The following is a 25,518-nucleotide window of genomic DNA, read 5'->3' as shown; positions in this document are numbered from 1 at the left end:
TCGCTTATAAAACTGCAAAATCCCCACTGACATGCGATTGCAGCATGTGCAAAGAGCCCACCTAAAGCTCGTATAATGTTTATAAACCACTGTGAGTGCAATGTAGCTTTCAGACTAAATTTATTTTGGAATCAGAGGTAAATATAGGTACAGGCAGATCAGATATTTCCGCCGCCCCCCCCCCCCCGGGGAAAAAATAGCTTGTCACTCGGTTGTTGTGCCCTCTAACAAATTTTCCTACGCAGGCAGAAATTGCTGTTACCCTTCGACAACGCAGTACAGGAGAAAGTGACACGAGCACGCCAAGCTTTTTGGGGCGGAGGGGGAGAAGGAAACTACCCTCTCCTATTCATACCAAGCTGCCTGCGACAGGCAGGGACTGAGCGTTTGCCGCCAAATTGGGCAGCCAAGCCGCGAGGCCCGAGGAGGAGCTGCCTAGGCCGCGGCGGGCGCTTGCCCGGCATCTCCACGGCGACCGCTGCAGAGGCAGCATGGCGGCTGAAGAGAAGGAGGTAGCCGCGGCCGGTAAGGACAAACTGCCTGGAGACTTGGAAAGCTGTTTTTCGGGGATCTCCGCCACAGGCTTTCTCCGCCAGAGCGGCGTCTTGTCGCCGGCTGGGGGCTAAGGGGAACACAGCCTTGCTATAAACGCGGCAGCCAAATGTCCCCCCGGACTCTCCACCGCGCCTCGTTTCTTCGCCCCTCGCTGCCGACAGCTGATCGTCCTCTCCTTGACTACCTCACAGTCCCTAGTCTTTCCCTTCGCGCCGTACTCCTTATAAAGAGCCATAATTCTGAACTCGAGCGGGTACTTGAAACATCAGTGCCCGCCACCCGTTTTAAAGGGCGCTTCTTATTCACCTGCAGAATGTTAAAGCAACGGGTGGAAGCCTCTTACAGGCCGTCTTAAGAACGCTTTCTGGGAGTAAGGCCCACTGTGTAGACATGAGGAAATTCTGAGTAGACCTACTCATGGTGGCACATACGGTTTCCAGCTCTGGGTTGGGAAATATCTGGAGATTTTGGGGGTGGAGTGGGTGGGATTTGGGGTGGAAAGGGACCTCAGCAGAGTACATTGCTTTGGAGTCCAACCCTCCAGTGCAGCCTTTTTCTCCAGGGGAACTGATCTCTGCTGCCTGGAGATGAGCTGTAAAACCAGGGGATCCCCTGGTCTCACCTGGAGTCTGGCATCCCTAGCGTGGTTAGGCCTGGGGAAAAGGCTGCGTTCACAAGTCACATTAAGGTTGTCAGCAGGTCTGGGGAAAAGTGTTCCGCCCCAGTAATAGAGACTTAATGTGCGAAAACAGACAAATGCATTTTTGGTGGAATGGAAGTAAATAACCTCCCACTATGCCTCTATTAAAAGGACATGGTATTGTTTTTCTCTAGGAAGCTGAGGTATAATATTTTTTTTTACATTTCTCGTGGCAGTAGATGGAAGATAATGTCTGTATTTTGCAAGAACATGCATTTGATTTTAAAATGGAAAACATTCATACAAGCAATGGCAACATAATACTTTACATTAAACAATAGTTTTCTTTCTCACATGTTACAGTGAATTCACATTCAGCTTTCATGTACATGTCTACACCTCTGTATAAGGAGGAGCCAATGTATGTTCACTTTATGAATGAAACCAGGGACCATTTCCTGGTTAAATGTGGTTTTTCAATCATACATTCAACTACGTTTGTTGAATATAACACGAGACTTACTCAACACATGTATAAAGAAAAATCAAGGGTACTCTCAATATAGATTTATGTACATCCACAGTTGTTGTCAGGTGTTCAGTTGTGTCTGATGCTTAGCAATCCCATGGCACAGTTGTTGCCATGATCACGCACCGCCTCCCTCAAATGTTCTGGCTGGTGTCCACCTTGATCATGTCCAACCACCATGCGCTTTGTTGGCCTGGTTTCCTTTTTCCACTGACCAATCCTAGCATAATTGCTTTCTCCATCATACCTATGGAACTGCTGAGATGTGTACCAATCAAACTTTGTACCAACAGCTTTGTGTCAGAAAATCTGGGAAACTAATAACTGGCCAAAGGAGTGGAAATGATCTGTCTTCATCCTATTCACAGTAACTTGACAATAAGACTAGTAGTGTAACGGACAGACCAGAATATTAGAGAATGGTGAGCATGGTTTTGAGGTCCCCAAACTCTTCATCAGGCTGGAGATATTTCAGGGCAGTTAGTCTGCAGCCAATAAAGTCTTAAAATGGATTACAGACAGTAATAATTGTTTATAGCCAGTTCCAAGAAATATCAAAAGTCTTGAACAGGGATGATAAACATTGTCAATGAAAACCATAATACAGTTGTCATAATACAGAGTACTTTTTAAAATGGACTGCAGTTCTTCCATATATACCAGAGTTAAATCCCTTTTCCATCTATAAACCAGCTTCTCTAAGCCTGTCACCTGTTTTGTTGTAGTGGCATAAAACAACTTTGCATACAGAAAAACATTTTGAGGGGGGGATGTTTTCAGTAACTTGAATCAGAGATGGAAGAAAAGGACAGAGAGATAAAGAATTGCAGAGGAAGACAAGGCTTTAGGAAATTTCCCCACTTATCGCAAGAGTGAGATGCTGGAGAACTGAATAGCTTCCTAATCATGGACACCAGTGGTTCTCAGCCTGGGGGTCGGGATCCCTTTGGTAGTCAAACCAGGGAAAGCAGTTTGGCCAGGGGGGGCCAACCACACAGCTAGTGTGAGTAATGATGACAACAAGGGACTGGTGAAAAATGAGACAGTTCACAAGAGGAAGATTCAAATAGCTGGTTCAGATTACCAGTAGATTCAGATACCCAATTTTTCCACTGCTATGAGGTTAATGTGGACAGTTAAAATACGAATGGGCATAACATCTGATCATCTCCACAGTAACAAATATTTTTAGCAACCTTAATGTTCAGGCTTGCCAAGCACATGGTAAGCATAAGAACAGATTGAATATTGGGTATAAGCCGATCCTGAGTGGGCTGATCATATTGTTCATTAGGAATACTAGCTAGATGAATTTGCATTAATGCGTGTACAGTATATAGTTATCTTTTAAAAATGAAATTACAACTTGGCCCCTTTTCCTGAATCTAACCTGAGAGGTAACCTGCAGTTGCTAAAAATGAAATTTCCTTAAGCAAAGACTTGTAGATTTCTGGGAGCTTAAGCTCAGGAATTTAAGCATTTGACTGAATTCTATGAACAGATTGTGCCTGATGTGTATTGCACCCAGATTTAGAGAAAGGTGTTCCGATAGAAAATTAACATTACTTCCATTTATGCAAATTGTTGGTCTTATCTGCCTGCCTTTTGTTTCCTGAAATTAGGACTTAGTTTACTGTAAAATTCACAGATTAAACAACTTGATTGTGTCCTGCCACAAGCCTTTGTTGCCATAATAACAAATGTTATTCCAAAAGTAATTTCATAGACTATAGATAGTATTATAAGATGATGAATATGTTTTATAGTTTAGAAGTATATGTGGTTCTGACATGAAAGATAATAATTTCAGATAACTGCATGTCTTAAAAATCAGGACAAACTTCTTAAAAGATATATCTTGAATTAGGATCTATGTATATGGTAGATTTAGATGGTTAATAAATATTTTTGAAGAGGCTTAATAACTTTAGCATAATTTATATACATTTACATATATAAGAACTTCATCATTGTATATAACCAGGCAACCCACACAAGGGTTTTTCATTTCATTTCAATGGAGGATACAGCTTTATATGAAAATCCCTTTAAAACTGCTTCTTCCACAGAAATGTCAAAAAAATCCCACAAGTGCAGAAACATCATGTCTGCACTAGCAGTTTAATTATACTTTAATCAGTGTTTAATGCTTCATTTACTGTGAGCTTAGCTTTCATTTATTTAAAGCAACTTTGTTACCCCAATACTCTCTCCCTGCTGGGAACCATGGTTTGAAGCTCCCTTAGATCCCAAGGCTAAGGTCAGCCAGAAATATAGGCAGACTTCCTTTGATAACATACCAGAAATTCATGATCAAGCTACATGCAATAAAACGTGATTTCAAGAGAAACTAGCCTGATTCCCATGGGACAGCTGGCACACCTCAAACAAGGACTCTTTCTGTCATACCCCAAGGCTCCTCATGTGCACATTAAGGGTGCTTTGATTCTCAAAAGCTTATACCCTGGAAATCTTGTTAGCCTTTAAGATGCTATTTGACTAAAATCAAGCAGGCAGGATGATATCTGTTAGTATCCCCACAGGTGGGACAAGAGTCCTTTGAGTCACATCTTGAGAGACCCTGATCAGTGGCATCAGATCCATCAAGTGTCTGATATTTTTAAGGTGCAATCCATTACCACACATCAAGTAGTTAGACCGAGAGTTTCCCGTGCCCTGCCATTTTGACTTGGTTTTCATTCTTGGACTTTTTTCCACTGCTAACACAAAGTGATATCTCTTCTTCAGGGTAGGCTGAATATGATTTAATTACACCCACTCAATGTTTCCTTCCTGGAATCTTACCTCTACATTCTTCTGGTTATCTTGAATCCCAGTGACTGACCGTACCACCCTTTGGCTCCTTACAACCTCCCTCTCTCCATGCCTCCTATCCCATGTAGAATCTGATCTTCAACATCTTTTAGAATCATAGAATTGCAAGGGTCCTCCAGAGTCAACTAGTCCAATGCCTTGCACAAAGATATATACACACCTTCTCCCATTCAGGTGGTTTCTTTATGGCCAAGTCATGCAGAAGGAACACATTTGGGAAAACATTAAGAATTTACAAATGAATGTTATTACTGGAAATTTTGACTGCTGTGGGCGAGTTGAAATTTGCTCGACACCCAACTGAGGAGGGAATGGAAGCCTTAGCTGAGCCTTCAGGCATAGTGGTCCGACCATGGCATGGGATTTGCCACGACCAGATCCACTTTAAGATCCGCGCCAAAAATGAGATCCGAGGTGTGGCCTGCTTGGTGGGTGGGACCAACAACAAATTGCGAGAGCCCTAATGTCACCGTGGTTGACACCATGTCCAGCCCGTTCACAGTATATTAAAGGTTGCCATGTTTGTGTATACATAGGCCAGAACATGCCTCCTGGGTAGCAGTATCTGGATTTATTAATGTAGGGATACTTGCATACCGTGACATGGGTCTCCTCAACCTCCCTGTTACCAATCAGGAGGCTAGAATCTGACTGCCTCACTTCTGTTCCAGCCTGGGAAAGCCTTGTACCATGAAAGTCACTCCTAGCTGTTGGAATATGCAAAATCTGTAGTGCGCATGATTCAAAAAATACATGAAGAATATCCTCTACGGAGCTTCAGAGGAGATATGGATTTAGCATAGTTAGATTCGGAATTGTTTAACTTACTCTAGATTGTATTCCTTATCTAAATCTTCCAGTGGGGAGAATCAATGGTTCATTTTGAGCATTCAGTAAGGAATTTACACTGGTGATTAGGCCCCATCTTTCTAGGGATCCTCTAACCCTCAGAGCAGATTTCAAGAAATGTTAAGTGCTTAAGGATGATGAGAGGGGTGGGAAATTTCCATTCTTGGCATACTTTGAATCCAGCCTATAATCGCCATGTAAAGCAAGTAAAGTCTTTTCACAGCTGATCATTGGAGATGGGTATAATAATGATTTGCTCTATTAGTTATTAAAAATTTACTTCAGTTGGTGTTTAGCATTAGAACAATAGAAATATTCTACATTTTGAATTTTTAAACTTACTTCAGAGGAAATGCCAGTCTTTCTCCCAATCAAGAGGGGGTATTGTTAAAATAGAATTAGACTGCAAGAAAAGATGTAGCAAAAAGCATTACAAAGAGAAAGGTAGTGTGATTCAGTAGTTAGTACATTAAAGATGGGGAAATGATTCCCATGTATCACAGAATCACAGAATCACAGAGTTGGAAGGGGCCACACAGGCCATCTAGTTCAACCACCTGCTCAATGCAGGATCAGCCCAAAGCATCCTAAAGCATCCAAGAAAAGTGTGTATCCAACCTTTGTTTGAAGACTGCAGTGAGGGGGAGCTCACCACCTCCTTAGGCAGCCTATTCCACTGCTGAACGACTCTAACTGTGAAAATTTTTTCCTGATATCTAGCCAATATCGTTGTCCTTGGAGTTTAAACCCATTACTGCGCGTCCTTTCCTCTGCAGCCAACAGAAACAGCATCCTGCCCTCCTCCAAGTGACAACCTTTCAAATACTTAAAGATGGTCCACCCTATCCACCTAACATGTCCCCTTTCAACCTCCTTTTCTCCAGGCTGAACATTCCCAAGTCCCTCAACCTATCTTCATAGGGCTTGGTCTCTTGGCCCCAGATCATTATAGAATCATAGAATCATAGAATCATAGAGTTGGAAGGGGCCATACAGGCCATCTAGTCCAACCCCCTGCTCAACGCAGGATTAGCCATAAGCATCCTAAAGCATCCAAGAAAAGTGTGTATCCAACCTTTGCTTGAAGACTGCCAGTGAGGGGGCGCTCACCACCTCCTTAGGCAGCCTATTCCACTGCTGAACGACTCTGACTGAGAAAAACTTTTTCCTGATATCTAGCCTATATCATTGTACTTGAAGTTTAAACCCATTACTGCGTGTCCTTTCCTCTGCAGCCAGCAGAAACAGCATCCTGCCCTCCTCCAAGTGACAACCTTTCAAATACTTAAAGAGGGCTATCATGTCCCCTCTCAACCTCCTTTTCTCCAGGCTGAACATTCCCAAGTCCCTCAACCTATCTTCATAGGGCTTGGTCCCTTGGCCCCAGATCATCTTCGTCGCTCTCCTCTGTACCCTTTCAATTTTATCGATGTCCTTCTTGAAGTGAGGCCTCCAGAACTGCACACAGTACTCCAGGTGTGGTCTGACCAGTGCCGTATACAATGGGACTATGACATCTTGTGATTTTGATGTGATGCCTCTGTTGATACAGCCCAAAATGGCATTTGCCTTTTTTACCGCTGCATCACACTGCCTGCTCATGTTTAGTTTACAATCCACAAGTACCCCAAGGTCTCGTTCACACACAGTGTTACCTAGAAGCGTATCTCCCATCCAGTAGGCATGCTTTTCATTTTTCTGACCCAGATGCAGAACTTTATACTTATCTTTATTAAATTGCATCTTGTTCTCATTTGCCCATTTTCCCATTATGTTCAGATCTCGTTAAACTCTCTATCTTCTGGAGTATTTGCCAGTCCTCCCAATTTGGTGTCATCTGCAAACTTGATGAGTAGTCCCTCCACCCCTCATCTTGATCATTAATAAATATGTTAAAAAGTACTGAACCAAGCCCTGAGGTACCCAGCTACTCACCTCCCTCCAGTCTGATAAAACACCATTGACAACAACTCTTTGAGTGCGGTTCTCTAACCCTGGGGTCATCAACTCCTGGTCTGCGGCCTGGTACCGGGCCGCGAAGTCCACGGTACTGGGCCGCCGGCAGCCATGCCTGCCTTCCCCCACCCACAGCGAGAAGCTCACCAGGCTGCGAGCGAAGCGGCCGCTTTGCTTGCGGCCCAGCTAGCTTCTCGCAGCGAGAGGGAGGGGAAGAGGCAGGCGCGGCCACTGGCATGCCAGTGACGCAAACGTGCATGCGCGGAGCTGGTGCGCATTTACGGAGCTGCTGCACATGTGTGTTTGTGCCCCTGCTGGCGAAAACACGCACGTGCAGCAACTGTGTGTGCGCAGTAGCGCCCCCCTGCTGGCGAAAACTCGCATGTGCGACAACTGCGCATGCGCATTTGCGCACGGCTGTCAGGCGTGTGCAGCGTCCGGGCCACCAGCTCTCCCCCACCCCCAGAGGCGGTCTTCGACCACAAAAATGTTGGGGACCGCTGCTCTAACCAATTCCCTATCCACCTAACTATTTGAAAATCCAGATTGCAGCCTTTCAATTTATCCATCAGAACATCATGGGGAACCTTATCAAAAGCTTTACTAAAATCCAAGTAAACATCATCAACCGAATTTCCATGATCCAGCAAACCTGGTACTTGGTCAAAAAAGGAAACCAGGTTGATCTGACAGGACCTGTTGGAGACAAATCCATGCTGACTTCCTTGGATCACCAAATTGTCCTCCAGATGTTTGCAGATCGCTCCCTTTAATATCTGCTGTATTATCTTCCCCACAACAGAGGTCAGACTCACTAGTCTGTAGTCTCCCGGGTCATCCTTCCTCCCTTTTTTGAAGATTGGAATAATGTTTGCTCTCTTCCAGTCCTCCGGACAGTTTCTGAAAGCCCATCCACTGCTTAAAGTTTATGATACAAAAATGCTGTCATAGATTTTAGCCTTTAACTATGATTCCAGGGAAAATTAGAAAACTACAGTTGATACTCTTTCTTGGTCTTATCCTATTCTGAACAGTAACAATCATCATGCTGACTATAATTAATCTTTAGAGTATTTCCATGACTGTGTTTCCAAGAGCTTTCCTGACTAAGGTCCATTGGGTCCTGTTATTTTTAACATCTGTTGTGTTTGAATGTAATTTTGTGATACAGAAACCATTTAGTCTTTTTAAAGTAGTTGTTCTTACACAGCCCAATTGAACGGGGATACTGTTGTAAGGCAACTAGCTTTTATTTTCATTTTTATTCAAAATACATTCCATGTATCTGCAGGGTCATACAGCACAGGTTTATGTAGCATTTGGGAGTATTTTTAGCTTCATTTTGATTAGGAAACGTTTTCCAGTGTCTGTGCTGCTAACATGTGTAGTGGAGTCTTCTCTATGTAGACTATCAATGCATTTTGCTGATTTAACACTCTAGATCAGTGGTCCCCAACCTTTTTATCACCGGGGACCGGTCAATGCTTGACAATTTTACTGAGTCCCGGGGGGGGGGGTAGTCTTTTGCCGAGGGACATCGGCGCCACCTGAGCTCCTGCTCCACTTGCTTTCCTATGACTTCCCGTCGCCCGCTGGGGGGTGCTGCCAGCAGCAGCTGCTCAGTGCCACGCCAGGGGGAGCCCCAGCCATGGCAGCCACTGGAGAGCACCAAAGGTGAGCTGGTGGCAGAGTGCCAGGGCAGCCCCCAAGGCAGAAGCCAGGGAGGAGGACAAGGAGGAGCCACAGCCCAGTACTGACTGATGTACGGACCGGTACTGGTCTCCGGACCTAGTTTTAGGGGCCTGTTTTAGACAGGGCAAATTTTAATTGGCTGAGCTGAAGTTTACAGTATACTTGTTTATTTTAGTATCTGCTTTAGTCCTGGTGTACTTCAATAGGAAATGAAGAAAAAAATAGTAAATATGGCAATTGCTTCTAACAACCAGTGCCAGCTGTTATTTACTAAAATGCAGCTTATATTATGCCCATATTGAGATTTCTTGATACAAATATATATGTGTTTAATGATGATTAAAAGTGAAATAATTAATTGACTTGAATCTAACTTTGCCTGTAGTTCATCTGACTTTCCTCACCTCTGTTCCAGCCCAAGAAAAATCTAAATTCTGTTGTTTCTTGACTCCTACCAGAACTCGTTCTACATTTTGGGGTCTTGAAGTATGCCCTCTGTATCCTGGGCCTTTGCTTTTATGTGTCTCAATCTGGAACTCTGTGGATTATTGCCTGATTCTTTGCCTGGATTTCAACTTGACTTCCCTACCAAGATCTCCCTTCTAGAACCCCAAACCCTCTCAGTTTTTGTCTAAGTCTGAGATCCCTTTGAATCACCAATGCTAGCCTTCTCCAAAATCTTCCCTATACAGAACAGAATAAGTAGAATCCTTCTTGCTGTTCCTTCTACTCTCGCTATTCTTTGAGCTACACTTAGCATGACAACTATTTTGTAAGTGTTGGGGACAAACATCAGTATATCTATTTTTCAGTATGGCCACATCTGTATATACTTAAATTCAGAGACTGGAACCATGAACAGACAAGAATGATCTAAACCCAAACTCTAAACCCAAAAAACACTCCAGGCTTGCAGAAAAATCTGAAATCTAAAAAAATTAATTCAGGAATTAAAAAACACAACAGAATCAGCTCATTAAACTTTAAAGACTGAATGTCTTCAGTGGTTTTTGCAAGGCTCCCACAACAATATTGTTGTTATCCAAATTAGAGGTGTCCTGATTTAATTGGGAAAATTAGCATTTTAAGTGGAGACTTAAGGAGAGATGAGTAACTATGGGATCTCCTTCCTTCCTTCCTTCCTTCCTTCCTTCCTTCCTTCCTTCCTTCCTTCCTTCCTTCCTTCCTTCCTTCCTTCCTTCCTTCCTTCCTTCCTTCCTTCCATGAAGCACTGGTTGTTTCACTGAATCTATGGACTACCCTCTTCATGTGTGACAGTAACTATAACCTCCATTTCTAAAATGGTATTTCCTTTCATCCCTGCTTAACTTGGCTAAATCTGTGTATATATTTTATGTGCTTTTTGCATGTTTGTTTGTACCCCCTTTTAAATATTGTTTATTAAAAGCAACTACCCAGTTTATTTTGGACTGGTTTAGTTAGAGTTTTTAAGGGACTAGTTTGGCATACATAGGAAGGAAGGAAAGAAGGAAGAAGGAAGGAAGGGAGGGAGGGAGGGAGCCTACACCCAGGTAGGTGGTGTATGCAAGGGACTCAAAGAATGCACACAGAGAATCATAGAACCAGAATCATAGCATTAAGTGGCTGTATAACCCCCTGTTCAATGCAGGATCAGCCTAATGCATCTAGGACAGTTATGGCAGATATATTGATATTTGAAGAATACACATCTCTAGCTATCCCTGCTTTATAATTTGGCTAAAACAAATTCATTTAGATCATATTTAAGTGGTTTTATTATATTAGTGATATAATAAAACTCCAGGAAGATAAATGTATATATTGTATATCAGGATGCTAAAAGGTGTCTCTTATAATTTTTAATGCTATTAAACTAGAAATGTCTTCAAGAATGTATTACATTGTGTTAATGGTGGCTCTTTCAGCAAATAAACACAAATTGAGTTGATTTTAAAAGCATCTTCTAACGTAAATTAGTGGGAGCTAGAATCCTTTTGAGAATTAGATTATACTTTGTAGGGAAGAAAAGAACAGTTTATAATGTCAAATTTTAATATTCTGAGGCTAGCCTTATCCCCACCAGTGGTGTGGTTCGGATCCTGTTTGGCAGACTATTTTATCTTTGTCTGGACCATCTGTCTAGCTTTTCTGATGACATCCCTTCTTCAAACAAAGTGTTTAGTTATGTTAACAGAATTAGCAGGATTTGAAACAGATATGATTCTGATGTACAGATACAGAAACAACAAATAGTAAAAAAATGCTTTTATTAACTCTTTAGTGGCAGAATCTAGTGAAGTTTGTCAACTGGAAGCCCTTTTCTTAACAACACTGATTGTTGTTCCTGTGTTGATATAATTGCTTATTTCCTGTTCACTGACTTCAATAATGGTCCTTTGAAGAAGAAATGTTAAACCTGACCCACTGCTGCTTTGAGGACCTTGGTACTCCAAAGGAATATGTTATAGCTGCTGTGTTCAGGTGAGAATAGAAAAATACTTGTTTGAGAATTCCTGGCTTCACTGCTCACAAAGAGTAATCTAAAATTCCTAAAGTATCTGGATTCAAGGCTAGTAGCCCAAATAGCAGCTCCCCACAAAAATCTCATGCAATCATACATATCTTGAATGAGAAATAATCTAATGGTTTTGAAATCTATGGCAATGCTGCAATTTCCTATAAAGAAAAAAGAGCTATGCATAAAAGGTCTGCAGTTCTAGAATAAAAGATAAAGATAACATCCAAACGTTTTGGAGAATGTGGAAAACAAGCAGTTGCAAGGACTTATGGGGGGCATCTCACTCCCCCCCTCCATTTTTTCTCTGTCTCTTCTCTGTCTCTCATATCCTCTCTTCTTTTTCTGCTTCCTTCTCTCCTTCCTACCCACCCAGTCGACCTTTATTTAATCTGCCTTCTGTCATTGAACCCAACAATATTACCCTGCCCTGTCATCAGCTTTCCCTTGTTGGAAGCATATGACTTTCCCCTGTACCCAACTCCCCATACTATTTCCTATTTTCCTGTTCCTGGCAGCCTTCATATGTTCACCCTTCCCTGCTTCCTTCTCTCCTTCTACCAACTCAGCCACACACCAAGCTTGTATCTGTCCTCCACTTTCCATTGAATTTAGTGTTTACTTCATTTGTACCCTCCCTTTATCTCCAGTGGGGATCCAAAGCAACGTATATCATTCCCCTCTCCTCCCTTTTATCCTTTGGGATTGTCTGGAAACACACTAAAAGAGCAGTGTCTGGAAACAGACCCTTATTGCTGCAGGTGCTGCTTCTGTTATTTGAGGGTGGGCAACTCCTCCCCCCCATTTTTAAAAAAGATTTCAGATTATTCTGCAAACCTGGTGCTTTCTTCTGGTTTGTAGAAAGATTTAAAAGTCTACAGATATGGCTACATTCAGAATTAGATTGCTATCTTCTGCAATTTCACATGCTTAAGTAGAATAATCAGGTGCATTAGAGCTACTGTACACAAGAATGGATTCTTGCAGATGCAGTTTGCAGGAATAAGAAATGCTGCAGGTGCTGACATTTTCTTATCTATACTAAAGTACAAGTCATAGAATCCCTCCTCCTCCTGTGTATGTTGAAGACCTTTCTGTGGGAGTTTGGACAGGGCACTGATTTCTTCAGGGAGCTCGTTACACCAGGTGGGGGGCCAGGGATCACCAGCTGGTTGGAGGTGGCAGAGCATAGTGCTCTTTGGGGGGCATAGGCAGAGAGATGGTCGCTCAGGTACACTGGGTCCAGACCAGGTATGGCCTATCTATGGGAGAGGCTGTGGCTCTGTGGCAGAATACTACAGAAGGTCCCAGATTCAGTATGTGACATCTCAAAGGATCTCTGCTGCTGTTGTGAATTAGGGCCATTCCGCTCCCAATAAATATAGTGAAATGCTTACCTTATGATGATGCCATATTTTTGGTGTCTTGCACAACATCACCAATCTCCTGTGTTCATCCAGCAAACCGTAAGCAACATCCTCCATTTTAAAGCGCTAGCTGGGGAATTACATAAAGTGAATTCCCCAACCTATGTAGCACAAGGTACAGGAGAGCAACCAGCAGCCACATGCTAAGGAAATGTATGGAGACAAAGTAGCGTTATCTCCGCCTCCAATGTCCCACCCTTGCACCCTTCTCCCGGGGATGTTTTCTTTTTAAGCAAATTGCCTGGAGCAACGAATAGGTGTTCAATCGTTCAGGCAAAGCAAAAAAAAAAAAATCCCCACCGTTTAAACACAAAGCATGCCTCTCTAAAGCCCCCCCCCCCAAAAAAAATCAGGAACAAGATTCATTTTTTAAAGATTACATATTTATGATTCCATAAGAGTGCCATTATAAAAAGCACTATGCATCTATGATATGCACTATGCATCTATGATATGCATTAGAAAAAGCACTATGCATCTATCTAATCTATGATTAGATGTATATACGTTACAATGGAGAAGTCTTACTTAAAAAAAATTTAGCAGGCATCGTGGGCTTGGCTGCCTGGCTTGATTGACAGGCAGAAGAGAGTCACATGTAAAGTGTGTTGCTCTCTTCCGCCATTTCAAGCAGACATGCAGAGTGTAAAGAGCACAAGAAGGCGTCAGACGAAAGCAAGAGAGCCAAAACGTGAGGAATGCCTTGAGGCATGATATTTTGTAGCGCTACACCATTTTGCTGGTGTATCAGTATTTTTTTAAATGTGCGGAATTGCCCTTACTTTCCTTTGCCAATGTACCTGGAGAGCCCTTTCTAGTCATAGTGTAGTAAACAGTAGCAAGCTGAGTGTAGTTTACTACACTACGGTGTAGTAAACAGTAGCGTAGTGTATTGTAGACATAGAGTAGGCATAGTGTAGTAAACCATAGCAAGCTAAGTGGGTCAGTGGTCCAGCTTAATTTTGCAGCTTAATTTGTTTATATATACTAAGCATAGGACCCTCAACTCTTACTGGAGCTCATTCCACCAGGTTGTGACCAAGACCAAAAAGACCCTGGCCCTGGTTGAGGCCAAGCACACATATCTTGGGCCAGGGATTACCAACCTGTGTGATGGAACAGAGCACTCTTCGGGGGATATAGTCAGTCAGGTAGTCCCTCAGATATGCCCGGCCCAGACCTCCTACTCCTGCCATGGTGATTCCACCTAATCATGCAACCATGGTATAAATAATCTAAGAGTTGGTGGCTGAATTATCTGCTTTTCATTTTCCTTTTGTGTCAATATGTATTAAATTTCAGATAGGCTTTTTAAAATTTGGCAGTCTTGAACCCCAAGACTTGGAACCCAGTTTGTCAAAGACCTTAGGAGTCCTCATGGGGAGCAGTTCCTTTGTTTGGGGGTCTTTTGTGGAAACTTGCTGTTGTGTTAAGAGCTGTGCCCTCATGTGCATTTGCGATGAGAGATGATAGAGGGGAGTGACAACTGGAGGATGTTTGTAAGTGTATCTGGGGTGGGTAACCATACAATCAGCAAAGACCAGATTTTACAAGGATTGTAACTAGTCAATAATTTCCTTTTCCTGATGTTGATTAACTATACCTAGAACTTGTCTTGTAGCTATTCTGAGTTTGTGTCTTGTAGAAATAAAGTTGTTTAACTAAAGTGTCTTCATACCTTCTTACTCATTGCTTTGCCACGGCATGCTAAAAAAATACACCCTTGTGGCTTTGATCTCAGCTGATACCAGAAGAGAAAGGAAATTTTTTTTGTGGTGTGATGGTATTCTATCAGAAAGCAGGGACAAGAAGTGACTTTCTGTCCCAGCTTTCTGACTAGGCTGTGAACTGGCAGAGAAAGTAGCCTCAAATTTGTAGGGCAGTAAAGCTGTCCCACTACAGAATTAAAGACTGGAATCAATTTAGCAGCCATAAGAGAATGGGAAGATTAAGACTGGAAGTTAAAGTAAAATTAATCATAACATGTGGGTGTTATTTTGTTTTCCAGAGTCTATCATTGCAGATACCCAGAAGAAGATCATGGATGCTTTTGAGGTGTTTGATCATGAATGCAATAAAACTGTGGATGTCAGGTTTGGAATATCCTTCTTTAAGAAATACTACATTGATTTAGGCAGTGACAGCATTATTCCAATGTATAACTCTTTTTAAAAGTGTTAGTGTGTTACTGACAAAGAAAGGAAAGTAATTGTTGAGTCTCAGACCCAGAAAATTGTTTATGGCATACAAATAATTGTTCTAGAAAAGTATTTATAATTATTATTGGTAAAACAACCAAAACATTAATGGCTATTCTTACAATAAAAGACATGATAATATGTAATGTAGGACCACATTTTGGTTAATAAATGTAAGTGGAGGTAATATATAGTCTGAACCTGTGCTTTGCCAAAGACTTACTGTGTTTCTAGCATCAGCTCTCCAGTACTTCAGACCTGTTTTATGACGTGTGCTAGAACAATAGCAGCCATCAGCACTGCTTTGACTGTTCTTCAGGCATGACTTGTGGTTCCTTCACATTCCTTATGGACAGTACTCAGTGTGGCTTTTCAAGACCAGGGCAGAGTCTGCACTTACTTTGTTTATTCCCTTGTCAATCCTGTTGAATTCAGATCGTTTTGAACTCGGGTCTTCCACTTTCCCCCCCCCCCATTGGAACAGGATAGTGTTCTGCACGTGGTTAGGGTAGTTAAGAAGGGGGGGGAGCCAATCCTCTTTCTTTCTTTTCTTGAAGGGGGAGGGGAGAGGAGCCAAGCAGGGAGCCTCTTTCTTTTCTTGGAGGGGAGAGGGAGAGAATCGAAGAAGGCAGAGGAGGGAGAAAAAATCCAACACCAACAGAAGTTGAGAAATTAGGGGCTTCTCCTTTAAGGCAAGCTTGTCACATGTCCACCTTTGACCAATCAGGGCGTCTCTACCACGGAGATTCAAAACAGCCTGCTTTCTCAATCCGAATCTTAAAATATTGAGGTTTAAAACGACTCTAAGATATCGCACAATAAAGGTAGGGTCACTTGTGATAGAGCCAGTTTGGTGTAGTGGTTAGGAGTGCAGACTTCTAATATGGCGAGTGGGGTTTGATTCTGCACTTCCCCACTTGCAACCTTGGGCTCGCCACAGCACTCATAAAGCTGTTCTGTGGGGGAGAACTGCACTGATAAAACTGTTCTGACTGAGCAGTGATATCAGGGCTCTCTCAGCCTCACCCACCTCACAGGGTGTCTCTTGTGGGGAGAGGAAAGGGAAGGCGACTGTAAGCCGCTTTGAGCCTCCTTTGGGTAGAGAAAAGCAGCATATAAGAACCAACTCTTCTTCTTCTTCTTCTTCTTCTTCTTTAGATTCTACTTAGAAACTTCATGATATAGATTCTTGTCAGGAGCTACGAGGCATGAATATCATACCCATTCTATAGTCACTTCATTGGTCAGTTACCCAGTTCAGTATGAGGTACTAGTTAACACTTATAAAGCTATTAATGGGTACCTTTAGTACTGCCTTTCTTGATGTGCCACCACTATGACTTCAATAATTTAAGTAAAGCCTTCTGAAGGTGCCAAATTGCAAATGGGTAAGATCAGCATGTGTGCATTCTCTATTGTGTCTCCCACTGTGTAGAACAGTCTGCCTGATGAGGTTAGGAAACATAGAAGGAAGTGGCAGGTTACAGTGGATGAGCGAAAGGGTTGCGAGTGTCATGCCTAGTGCAGGGGGTTGGACTAGGTGACCCAGGAGGTCCCTTCCAACACTATGAGTCTATAAAAGAAATTGTGGTATTTGATTTCTTTTTTAAATTGCAGCTTAAACAAACATACAGAAAAGAAACATATAAATCATATAGAGCATACCGAACAATACAGTACAAAAACTTTACAAAAAGTATAAAAGGAAAAAACTCACTCCAAATCTCTACAGACTTCCCACTGGTTTCACAGTATATTGAAATGAGGCATCTTGTTTTCAAAAAAGGAAAAGAAAGTATAATGAATCAAGTAGTTAATAAATCTTACTATACTATTTAGGCAATCCATTCATCAACAAAAGGAAAAATAATGACATGAGTTTTTAGCACTTCCTTTTATTTTGTGAAACAGACAATTAACGCTGGCATCTTGTTGTTGCTTACTTATATATTTTGTCCATGATTCTCAGTCCAAACAAAAAGATTCCTCATCCTTCTTCACTGTACAACTGACCAGTTTACCTGCAACTGCCAGGTCCAACTTTACACTGCCATTTAACTATAGTTGGTATTTGATTTCTTTACTTTTCTGTGGCTGAATGTTGTCTTATGGTCTGAATGATGAGAGAGTTTGTTTTGTTTTGTGGTTATCCAACATGCATATAGTATATTAGGTCCTTTGAAGATCAGGCTGCCTTAAGCTTGTGGGAAAAGTGTCTAAAATTAATTAAAATCTAATAAAAATAAAATATACTTGTAATCATTTAAGGGCTAAAAGGGAAAGTTCAACATATACTTTGATATCTAGTTCTATTTAGCATAGAAATGATTCCTGTCTCCCTCCCCCATGTTATTTTTCATCTGTAGGGTGTTTTTTAAAGACCTGTATCATTTGGCATTCTTTAATAAAATTTGCTCATGATCTTCTTTGCAGTTAAATGTTTGAAAGAAGACTATGGATAGCAAAATGGGTAAATCAACCTCATGCAATATGATGCTATGTTCAACTAGTATCATTTCAGTCTTGTCTGAATGTTTCTGGCTACTGATTTAGGTAACGCTCTGAGGTCAAATTAATGAAATGTAGAGCTGCGTGTCATCAGTATGTTGATGACTTTCTTTTTTTAATATATATTTTTTATTTTCATAAAGATAGAAATATAGAAATGAGACAGTATAGTTGTTAATACAAAGAACAGTAAAATATAGTCTTCATTTGTTACACTTAAACCCCCTCCATTAAGTGTCTCCTTTTAGTTAAGCTTTGAGTTTGGGCTGGGAGGCACTGCGGAGATATACATAATAATACAGATTCAGCTTACATAGGAAATCTAAGACCCCACATTAACTACACAATGGTATGAACTTTTGCCCAAAACTTATAAGCTTTTTCACATTTCCACATTTCCACAACATTTAGGAAAAGAAGCCTACTTTATTACCACATTTCCAACATTTGTTAACATAGTTTTTAGCAATTTTAGCGGTCACTTTTGGTGTCACATACCACCTATAAAACATTTTATGCTTGACACAGTCTAAGAGCCATCCTGACAGATATTCAACACCATATTTTCAGATTTGAATTAAATGCTTAACATTGAACATTTCTTGTAGAACAGTATGAACTTTGGCCCTATAACAGTACACTAATAAAGAAGAAAAAAAGGGGAAAACCCCCACTTTATCATGACATTTCCAGCACTTACAATTATATTGCCTTAAAAGTGTACAGAAGAAGAATAAAGAAAATATTTCAAACATTGTTTCTCCTTTCCCTTCCCCAGTCTTCTTAAGGGGGTCTTATATCAAGGCTTGCTGCATCTTGTTGTTCCTGTAGACTTATATTCTGTCCAGTTAGACTTTGGAGTAGAAAGTGCAGTTGTACTCTTTTCCACGGAATATTCACCGATGAATCTTGAGGCAGTTGCACCTCCTGGACTCTGATATCAGTACAGTTTTTTTCCTGACAAGCTCCTTTAAATCGATTACTTTCAAAACAGATCCATGTATCTTTTGATTGATTCTTGTGTACTGTTGCTTTGAAAATGGCTGTATGCCTTTTTAAGAAGGGTGTCCTTATCTGGGCTACGAGGCTCCGACATCCCCTTTTCCATCTCCAAAATTTCAGATTTCTCTTCTCTTGTTTAGTGCTGTCAAGTGTGTTGATGACTTTCTACCCCCAAATGAGTTAGTTTCATTCAAAGGCCTAATTTAGATATTAAATAATACTGGTGATGCTTCTGATCCTTGTAGTATCCTGTACTCCCCCAGAGGCGGAAGACATATTGGGTTGTTCCATTCTCTGGTTCAGGGAGGCAGGCTCACTTCCCCCCCCCCCCTTCTTCTGAGTGGGCGTGCCTCTCTGCTCCAGTTCTTTCATGCCTCTTGATCAGGGAGAGTGCGTTCTTCTAGCTCTGCTAGTAGGCCTTATTATAAAAAGCTTTTCTTACTTGATTCTTACCTAATGCTTACTTATTTCTTCTAGTCCTTCACCTAAATCTCTCTAAATACTTCCTTCTTGCCTTCTTCTTGCACTTTGGGTGGTTGGGAGCCTTTAAGCCATCAGAGGCTTTAGGTGAGGCAGCGGCTTTTTATGAGCCATTTGGGACCCCCCACCCACCCTGACTGTGCCTGGATGGCTGTACTGTTTTAAGAAGAAGGCATGGCAACCAGAAGGGAGGAGAAATGTCTTTTTGAAGAGGATGTCGCAGCACATGTGCTGGAAGGAAATGAGGGACACACTGCGACCATTCAGCTCCCGGGGCCGGCGGGCGCGCCTGGGAAGGCCGTCTAGCATCTGGTTGGAGCAGGGGAGCCGGACTGCGCTTCAAAGAGCACTAGAAAATTGGCTGCGGCAGAGCATACCCCCCAACGCGGCTGGAAATGGCGGCGGCCATTTTCCCGCCGAAAAAGAAGCACCTCAGCAGGATTCCCAGGCAGCCAGAATGACCCCTACTGGCTGTGGTGCAGCGGCGTAGGACACAGTAAGGCCAGATGGCCAAAACTTTTTTACCAAATGCCTTGCTAGAGGCCATTAACCAATCCATTTCCAGTCAACTCCGTCCCATATGGAGGGCTCTGGGAAATAGGAGTAAGGGGCATTCGGATTCTTCTCCCTCTCCCCCTCATTCCAGGGGTTATGACTCAGAAAATCTCACCCCAGGTGCTCATGGCCCACTAAGGCAGCAAGGAAGAGGAGCTATCCCCAAGACATGGTCTCATAGCACTCCTCTGATTCAGATTCTAATGCTAATCCTAGAAAGGACGCGGCCTTTCTTACTGTTGTAGAATTGGAGGTTGATTTTGAACTCCCAGAACCTTCAAAACGTTTCTTTAAGTTGGAAGATTATTCTTCCCTGTTAGATAAGACATTAGCTGCCCTTGTTTTAAAGCCAAACCCTCTGGAGGACCCAGAGGAAGGGCCTAGCAGACCAAAAAGACCATTAGGGAATTCAGAGTTTTTTCCACCAGAGGATTACTCTCTCAGAATATTTCCCTTTCCTGATTTTTTTTTTTTTGGGGGGGGGGGATTAGGTCAAGCCTATGGCAAATAAACAATTCCCATCTTATGATAAAAAGTTGTATGCACTTCCTGACTACGCTGAACGTTTTTTGCAGGTTCCAGTCGTGGTTGCAGCCGTAGTGGCCTTACAAGCACCTGGTGTACTCTCAGAAGATGGGGAAGGATCCCATGGACAAAGCAGATTTTGCTCTACGCAAGGCCCATCAGGCTGCAGCAATGGCGCTGAGAGCATCTTCAGTGTCTTCAATTGTGATGAGAGCCACTATAGTGTGGGCTAGGAAGATGGTCCAACTTTTTGGGGAGAAGGATAAGCGCCTTCTCGAGGGAGCCAATAGAATGCTGCAGGGAGTGTCACTTGCCGCTGATGCTACTCTGGACGCAGCAATTTTTAACACCGACACCATAGCTTCTGCCTCTGCAGCGCGTAGAGTACTTTGGCTTAGGGCATGGCAAGCAGATGTCAGGTCTGAGGCGATTGTCACTGCCTATCAATTTCATGGGGAGAAATTATTTAGAGAATCTCTAGACAGGGTCTTAACTGACTCAAAGGAGAAGAGTGATCGCAGATCTTATTCGAACTATTCCTTTTGGGCCAGTGGATCCTTTCCTAAAAACAGACAGGATAGAAGGCAAGCCTGGTCTCAATCATGTCAACCCTACAGGACGGGTTTGGCTAGAAGGGTTACAAAGGCCAGCGCTTTGATAAGACAGAGATCCTAAACAGTCCATGAACTGACTATGCCGACATTCTGGTGGGGGGCAGACTACAATGTTTCGCACAGGTGTGGTCCACTCATGTCCAGGACAACTGGGCCAATGAAGTAACTTCAAAGGGCTATTCAATAGAGTTCATACGTCCCCCACCAGAACTCTTCCTTCGCTCACCGCTGAGTAGTCGTCCAGAAAAAAGGTTAAGGTTACTAAAAGCCATTGCCCACTTGTTGCAAATAAGGGCAATAGAAAAGGTCCCAAATCATGAGCAAGGAAAAGGCCTCTACCTATTTTCTTCACAGTTCCAAAAAAGAGCGACGGTTGGAGGGCAATACTAGACTTGAAGTGAATTCCGAATGGAGACCCTTCTCTCAATCAAGGAAGCCATCCAACAGGGAGAGTTCCTCAGTTCGTTAGATCTACAAGAGGTTTATCTCCATGTGCCTATAAATCACTCGCACAAGCAATTTCTCAGGTTTTGTGTAGAAGACCAACATTATCAGTTCCGGGCATTACCTTTCGGTCTGTCATTGACTCCCCGATTATTCTCAAAGGTCCTCATAAATCCCATAGTCCTCCTGAGGAACCTCAAGGTGCATGTGCTCCCATACCTGGGCAACCTGTTGATAAGATCTCCATCACAGGAGGCGGCAATCTCCAATACCAACCTGGTGGTAGAAACCCTCCAGAAGTGTGGGTTTATAGTCAATTTCCAGCTCTCTATCACCTTCACATTTAGGTGTGCTGATAGACACGCAAGCAGGAGCACTCTTCACTACAGAAACGAGAATTCAGAAGATACAGGACCTAGCAACACAGGTCATCAAGGAAGACTGTTCCCTACTCATGACTCTAGCAAGACTGATGGGCCTATTCATCTCTTGCCTGGACATGGTCCAATGGGCCAGGCTTCATTCAAGGGAGCTATAAGCCTTCTTGTGTCCCTATCACGTGAGCATCATGCACAAGAAGCACATTCTGCTTCAGTTGCCCTCTCGGGCTTGGGACAGTCTGCATTGGTGGACCCAAACAGACAATCTTTCCAAAGGAAAGAAGTTTATTCTTCTGAAGGAAGAGGAAATCAACACAGATGCAAGCCTAACCGGATGGGGCGCCACATCCAGAACCGACCTGATTCAAGGGCATTGGTCACCCCACGAGAGTCATCTTCCCATAAATGTTTTGGAGATGAGGGCAGGGTTCTTAACTCTCTCGAAGTTGAAGTTATCTCTGCTGAACAAGGCCGTCTTAATAAGGACGGACAACATAGCCACGTGTGCATATATAAACCACCAGGGGGTTCTCAGTCCTTCCAGATGCACAAAGAGGCGCTGAAGGTTCTTCGCTTTGCAGAATGTCATCTGGTATCTCTACGGGCGGAGCACATTCAGGGAGTAGAGAACTGTCAAGCAGATTTGCTAAGCAGGTCTCCTCTCTCAGAGACAGAACGGTCACTCAGGAGGTCAGTGTTCCTGAGCATCACGGAAAGATTCGGGGTCCCAGTAGTGGATCTTTTTGCGATCACCGATCCCTTTCACCTACCTTTGGTGCCAGATCTGTTGCAGCAAGGTCTGATCTGGCATCCGGATCCTGGATAGTACCACCTAGCCGCTTGGAGGCTGAAAGGCAGCACTATGTGAAGAAGGGATATGACACAAAGGTGACCGATACCATGTTGGAGGCGAGGAAGGCATCCATGAACCGCATCTATGAGTATACATGAAGGATCTTCAGGGGCTGGTGCAGAAGGAAGAAAGTTCCCTTATATTCACCAATCATAGGTAATATTTTGGCCTTCCTACCAGATGGAGCTGACCAGGGTCTCAAGGCAGCTACGCTGAGGAGACAGGTGGCAGCGATAGCTACCATCATCCCAACAATTACGGGGAAGAAGTTATCACATCATCCCCACATAATCCAGTTTCTGAAGGGAGCCTCAGTGCTTGGGCCTCCGATACGTCATAGATTCCCTACATGAAAACTCAACCTGGTTCTCAATGCGTTGACTAAACATCCCTTTGAACCAATAGCTGAAATAAGCTTGATGCTTCTTAGGATGAAGGTTTTATTCTTGGTTGCAGTTACTTCGGCCAGAAGAGTTGGAGAGTTGGGGGCTCTCTCATCCAATCCAAAACAGTACACATTCCTTAGGGATAAGGTCACACTTCAACTGGACCCAGCCTTCATGCCCAAGATCAACTCTAGCTTTCATAGGCTTCGGGAGATTCACTTACCATCCTTTTTTCCTGACCCAAAGCGTCCTCTTGAACGGATTTGGCATACTTTAGACATACAGAGGGTTCTGAAGGCATTTTTGATTAGGACAGCCGAGTTTAGAAAGAACTGATCTCCATATCAATCACAAATCCAAACAAAGGTAATAGGATGTCCAAATCCTCAATCAGCAAGTGTCTTATAATGACTTCATTGTGGAAACTTACAAGGCCTCGAGAGTCCAAGTTCCAGAAGGAATAGTGGCGCACTCGGTGCGCAGTGCGGCAACTACAGCAGCATCTCTTAATCATGTGCCAGTGGAAGAAATCTGCAAAGCTGCCACTTGGTCTTTGGTTTCCACTTTTACAAGGCACTACAAGATAGACCGTTTTGGTTCCACTGACGCTGTCTTTGGGCAAGCGGTTCTACAGGAGGTCATCTCATCGTGAGCAACTTCCCACCCTGGGGACACTGCTCGGGGAGGTCCCAAGATGTCTTCCGCCTCTGGGGGAGAATGACCAGTGGTCTTACCTGTGAGGGGTCATTCTCCCCAGAGGTATAGGAAGACATCTTCATCCCCCCCTATAAGTTGCAAGTTGTTATTCTTTCTATTACTGTTGGCATGTTAGCACCTTTTACTGTTTTCTGTTCCCTTTCCTATTTTTCACTCAAGTTTAGAGTGATGATCTGAGGGGCGAATACTGTGATTTAGCGGTGGAAGTCTCGAACTCAGGAAGAAGGAGGGGGGAAAAAGTGAGCCTGCCTCCCTGAACCGGAGAATGGAACAACCCAAGATGTCTTCCTATACCTCTGGGGAGAATGACCCCTCACAGGTAAGACCACTGGTCGTTTAGCAGATCGTGCTGAATCTTTGCTATGACCTGGTGAACAACAAAAAAGACATGTCATTCCTGTTATTCCAGTCTGGTGTCCTATATGAGCAAGGATAACATGACCATCTGTTTTAAAGTATGCTGCAAGGTCTACAGAACCAACAGAGGCACTCCTTGTCCATCTATAGATAACGTGTCATGTACCTTGGACAACTAATGTATTGTCAACTCCAGAACCAGGTGTGAAGTCAGATAGGAAAGTATCAAGGAACATTGTCTACCTATTTATGCACTAACAAAACCTTGCTTGTTGGGAAGCAGAGAAGCAGTTATGATATTTTAACATGTTCTGATACAATTCTGATACATGTTCTGACTTCAATACAATGAACACACCTTGAGCTTTCATTGTGAAAGCAGAAAACCAATATATTTTCCCCCGTGCAAAGATTCTTGAAGGCTCCATAGAAAATGTTACCCGTTTTTAAAAGTTGTTGAATAATATTGTACTGTAGACTTATTAATGAAAATGCTTTCTCTTTCAGAGAGATTGGCACAATTATTAGGTCCCTAGGTTGTTGTCCGAGTGAGGGAGATCTACATGACATGCTTGCAGAGGTAATTTGCATCTTTTAGTTCTTCAATCAACCTTTAAACTATGCTAGGTTGATTCCCCCCACTCCAAACATTAGCAGAAGTTAAAAATATAGCGCATAGGATTTTCACTAATTGATTGCATTTATTCTAGTGTGTAATTCACCTTGAATCTCAGTAAGAAAAATGAGGCTTAGATTAGCGATCCCCAACCTGTGGGCTGCTGACCACATGTGGTCCGTCAACTAATTGGAGGTGGGCCGCGAAGGACGCCTTCTCCCCCCCCCCCGGCCCTTTACTTCATCCCCCCCGGCCCTTTACAACACACTTCGGGTGTCATTGTCTCCCACCACTCCCAGATGGGACTTTCTCATTACAGAGAAACAAGCTCAGGGTTCCCATTGATTTGTCATTGTCATGAGTTAAAATTTCCATGAAAATAAAATGTTCCTTATGTTCATTGTTGTGGCGTGTCTGTATCTTATTTTGAAGGGATGTTTAAACATTACCATAGCGATCAGAGAGCGTTAGGGCAGTGGTTGAGAGTAGAGGAGTAAACTACCCCCCTCCCCCCCCGGGCCTCAGTAAAATTGTCAAGCGTTGAGTGGTCCCCGGTGATAAAAAGGTTGGGGACCACTGCCTTAGATGACATAAAACAAAGAAATATTACAAAGTAGGTTTTTATTTTTTCCCATAGGCCCAGGAAAATCACTGGAACTCAGTATCTGTTCTTTGAGAACCTAACATAAATATATTAATAATAATGCTAGGCAAAGTAAGAATATTATTCTTACTAGGATTCACATTAACATGTAATCTTGAATGACCAGTAAACTGTTTCTGAACAGCTCCACAGGGAGGGCGGCTGGAGCAGTCATGAAATCAGACTGCTCCCGCAACTAAACAGGCCCAGCCCAAACACAGCCACCAAAAAACACCCAAATTGATCATACAAAAAAAAGA

At 42.8% G+C, this 25,518-nt stretch overlaps 1 protein-coding gene across 1 annotated transcript in view; it reads left to right on the top strand.

Moving 5' to 3' along the window:
- The first annotated feature begins 230 nt into the window (after positions 1 to 230).
- DRC8 (dynein regulatory complex subunit 8) overlaps positions 231 to 25,518 on the top strand; it is a 38,971-nt gene continuing 13,683 nt past the window's right edge. Inside the window, exons 1-3 of the mRNA XM_077344383.1 lie at positions 231 to 525; positions 14,989 to 15,073; positions 24,507 to 24,579. Of these exons, the coding sequence (XP_077200498.1) occupies positions 492 to 525; positions 14,989 to 15,073; positions 24,507 to 24,579 (192 nt within the window). The 5' untranslated portion in view covers positions 231 to 491. The remainder of the gene's footprint in view (positions 526 to 14,988; positions 15,074 to 24,506; positions 24,580 to 25,518) is intronic.

Source organism: Paroedura picta, chromosome 1 (genome assembly GCF_049243985.1).
Source record: "Paroedura picta isolate Pp20150507F chromosome 1, Ppicta_v3.0, whole genome shotgun sequence".
NCBI classification, from domain to species: domain Eukaryota; kingdom Metazoa; phylum Chordata; class Lepidosauria; order Squamata; family Gekkonidae; genus Paroedura; species Paroedura picta.
The sequence above is the reverse complement of the archived record's forward strand: the minus strand, read 5'-3'. Positions and strand labels throughout refer to the sequence as shown.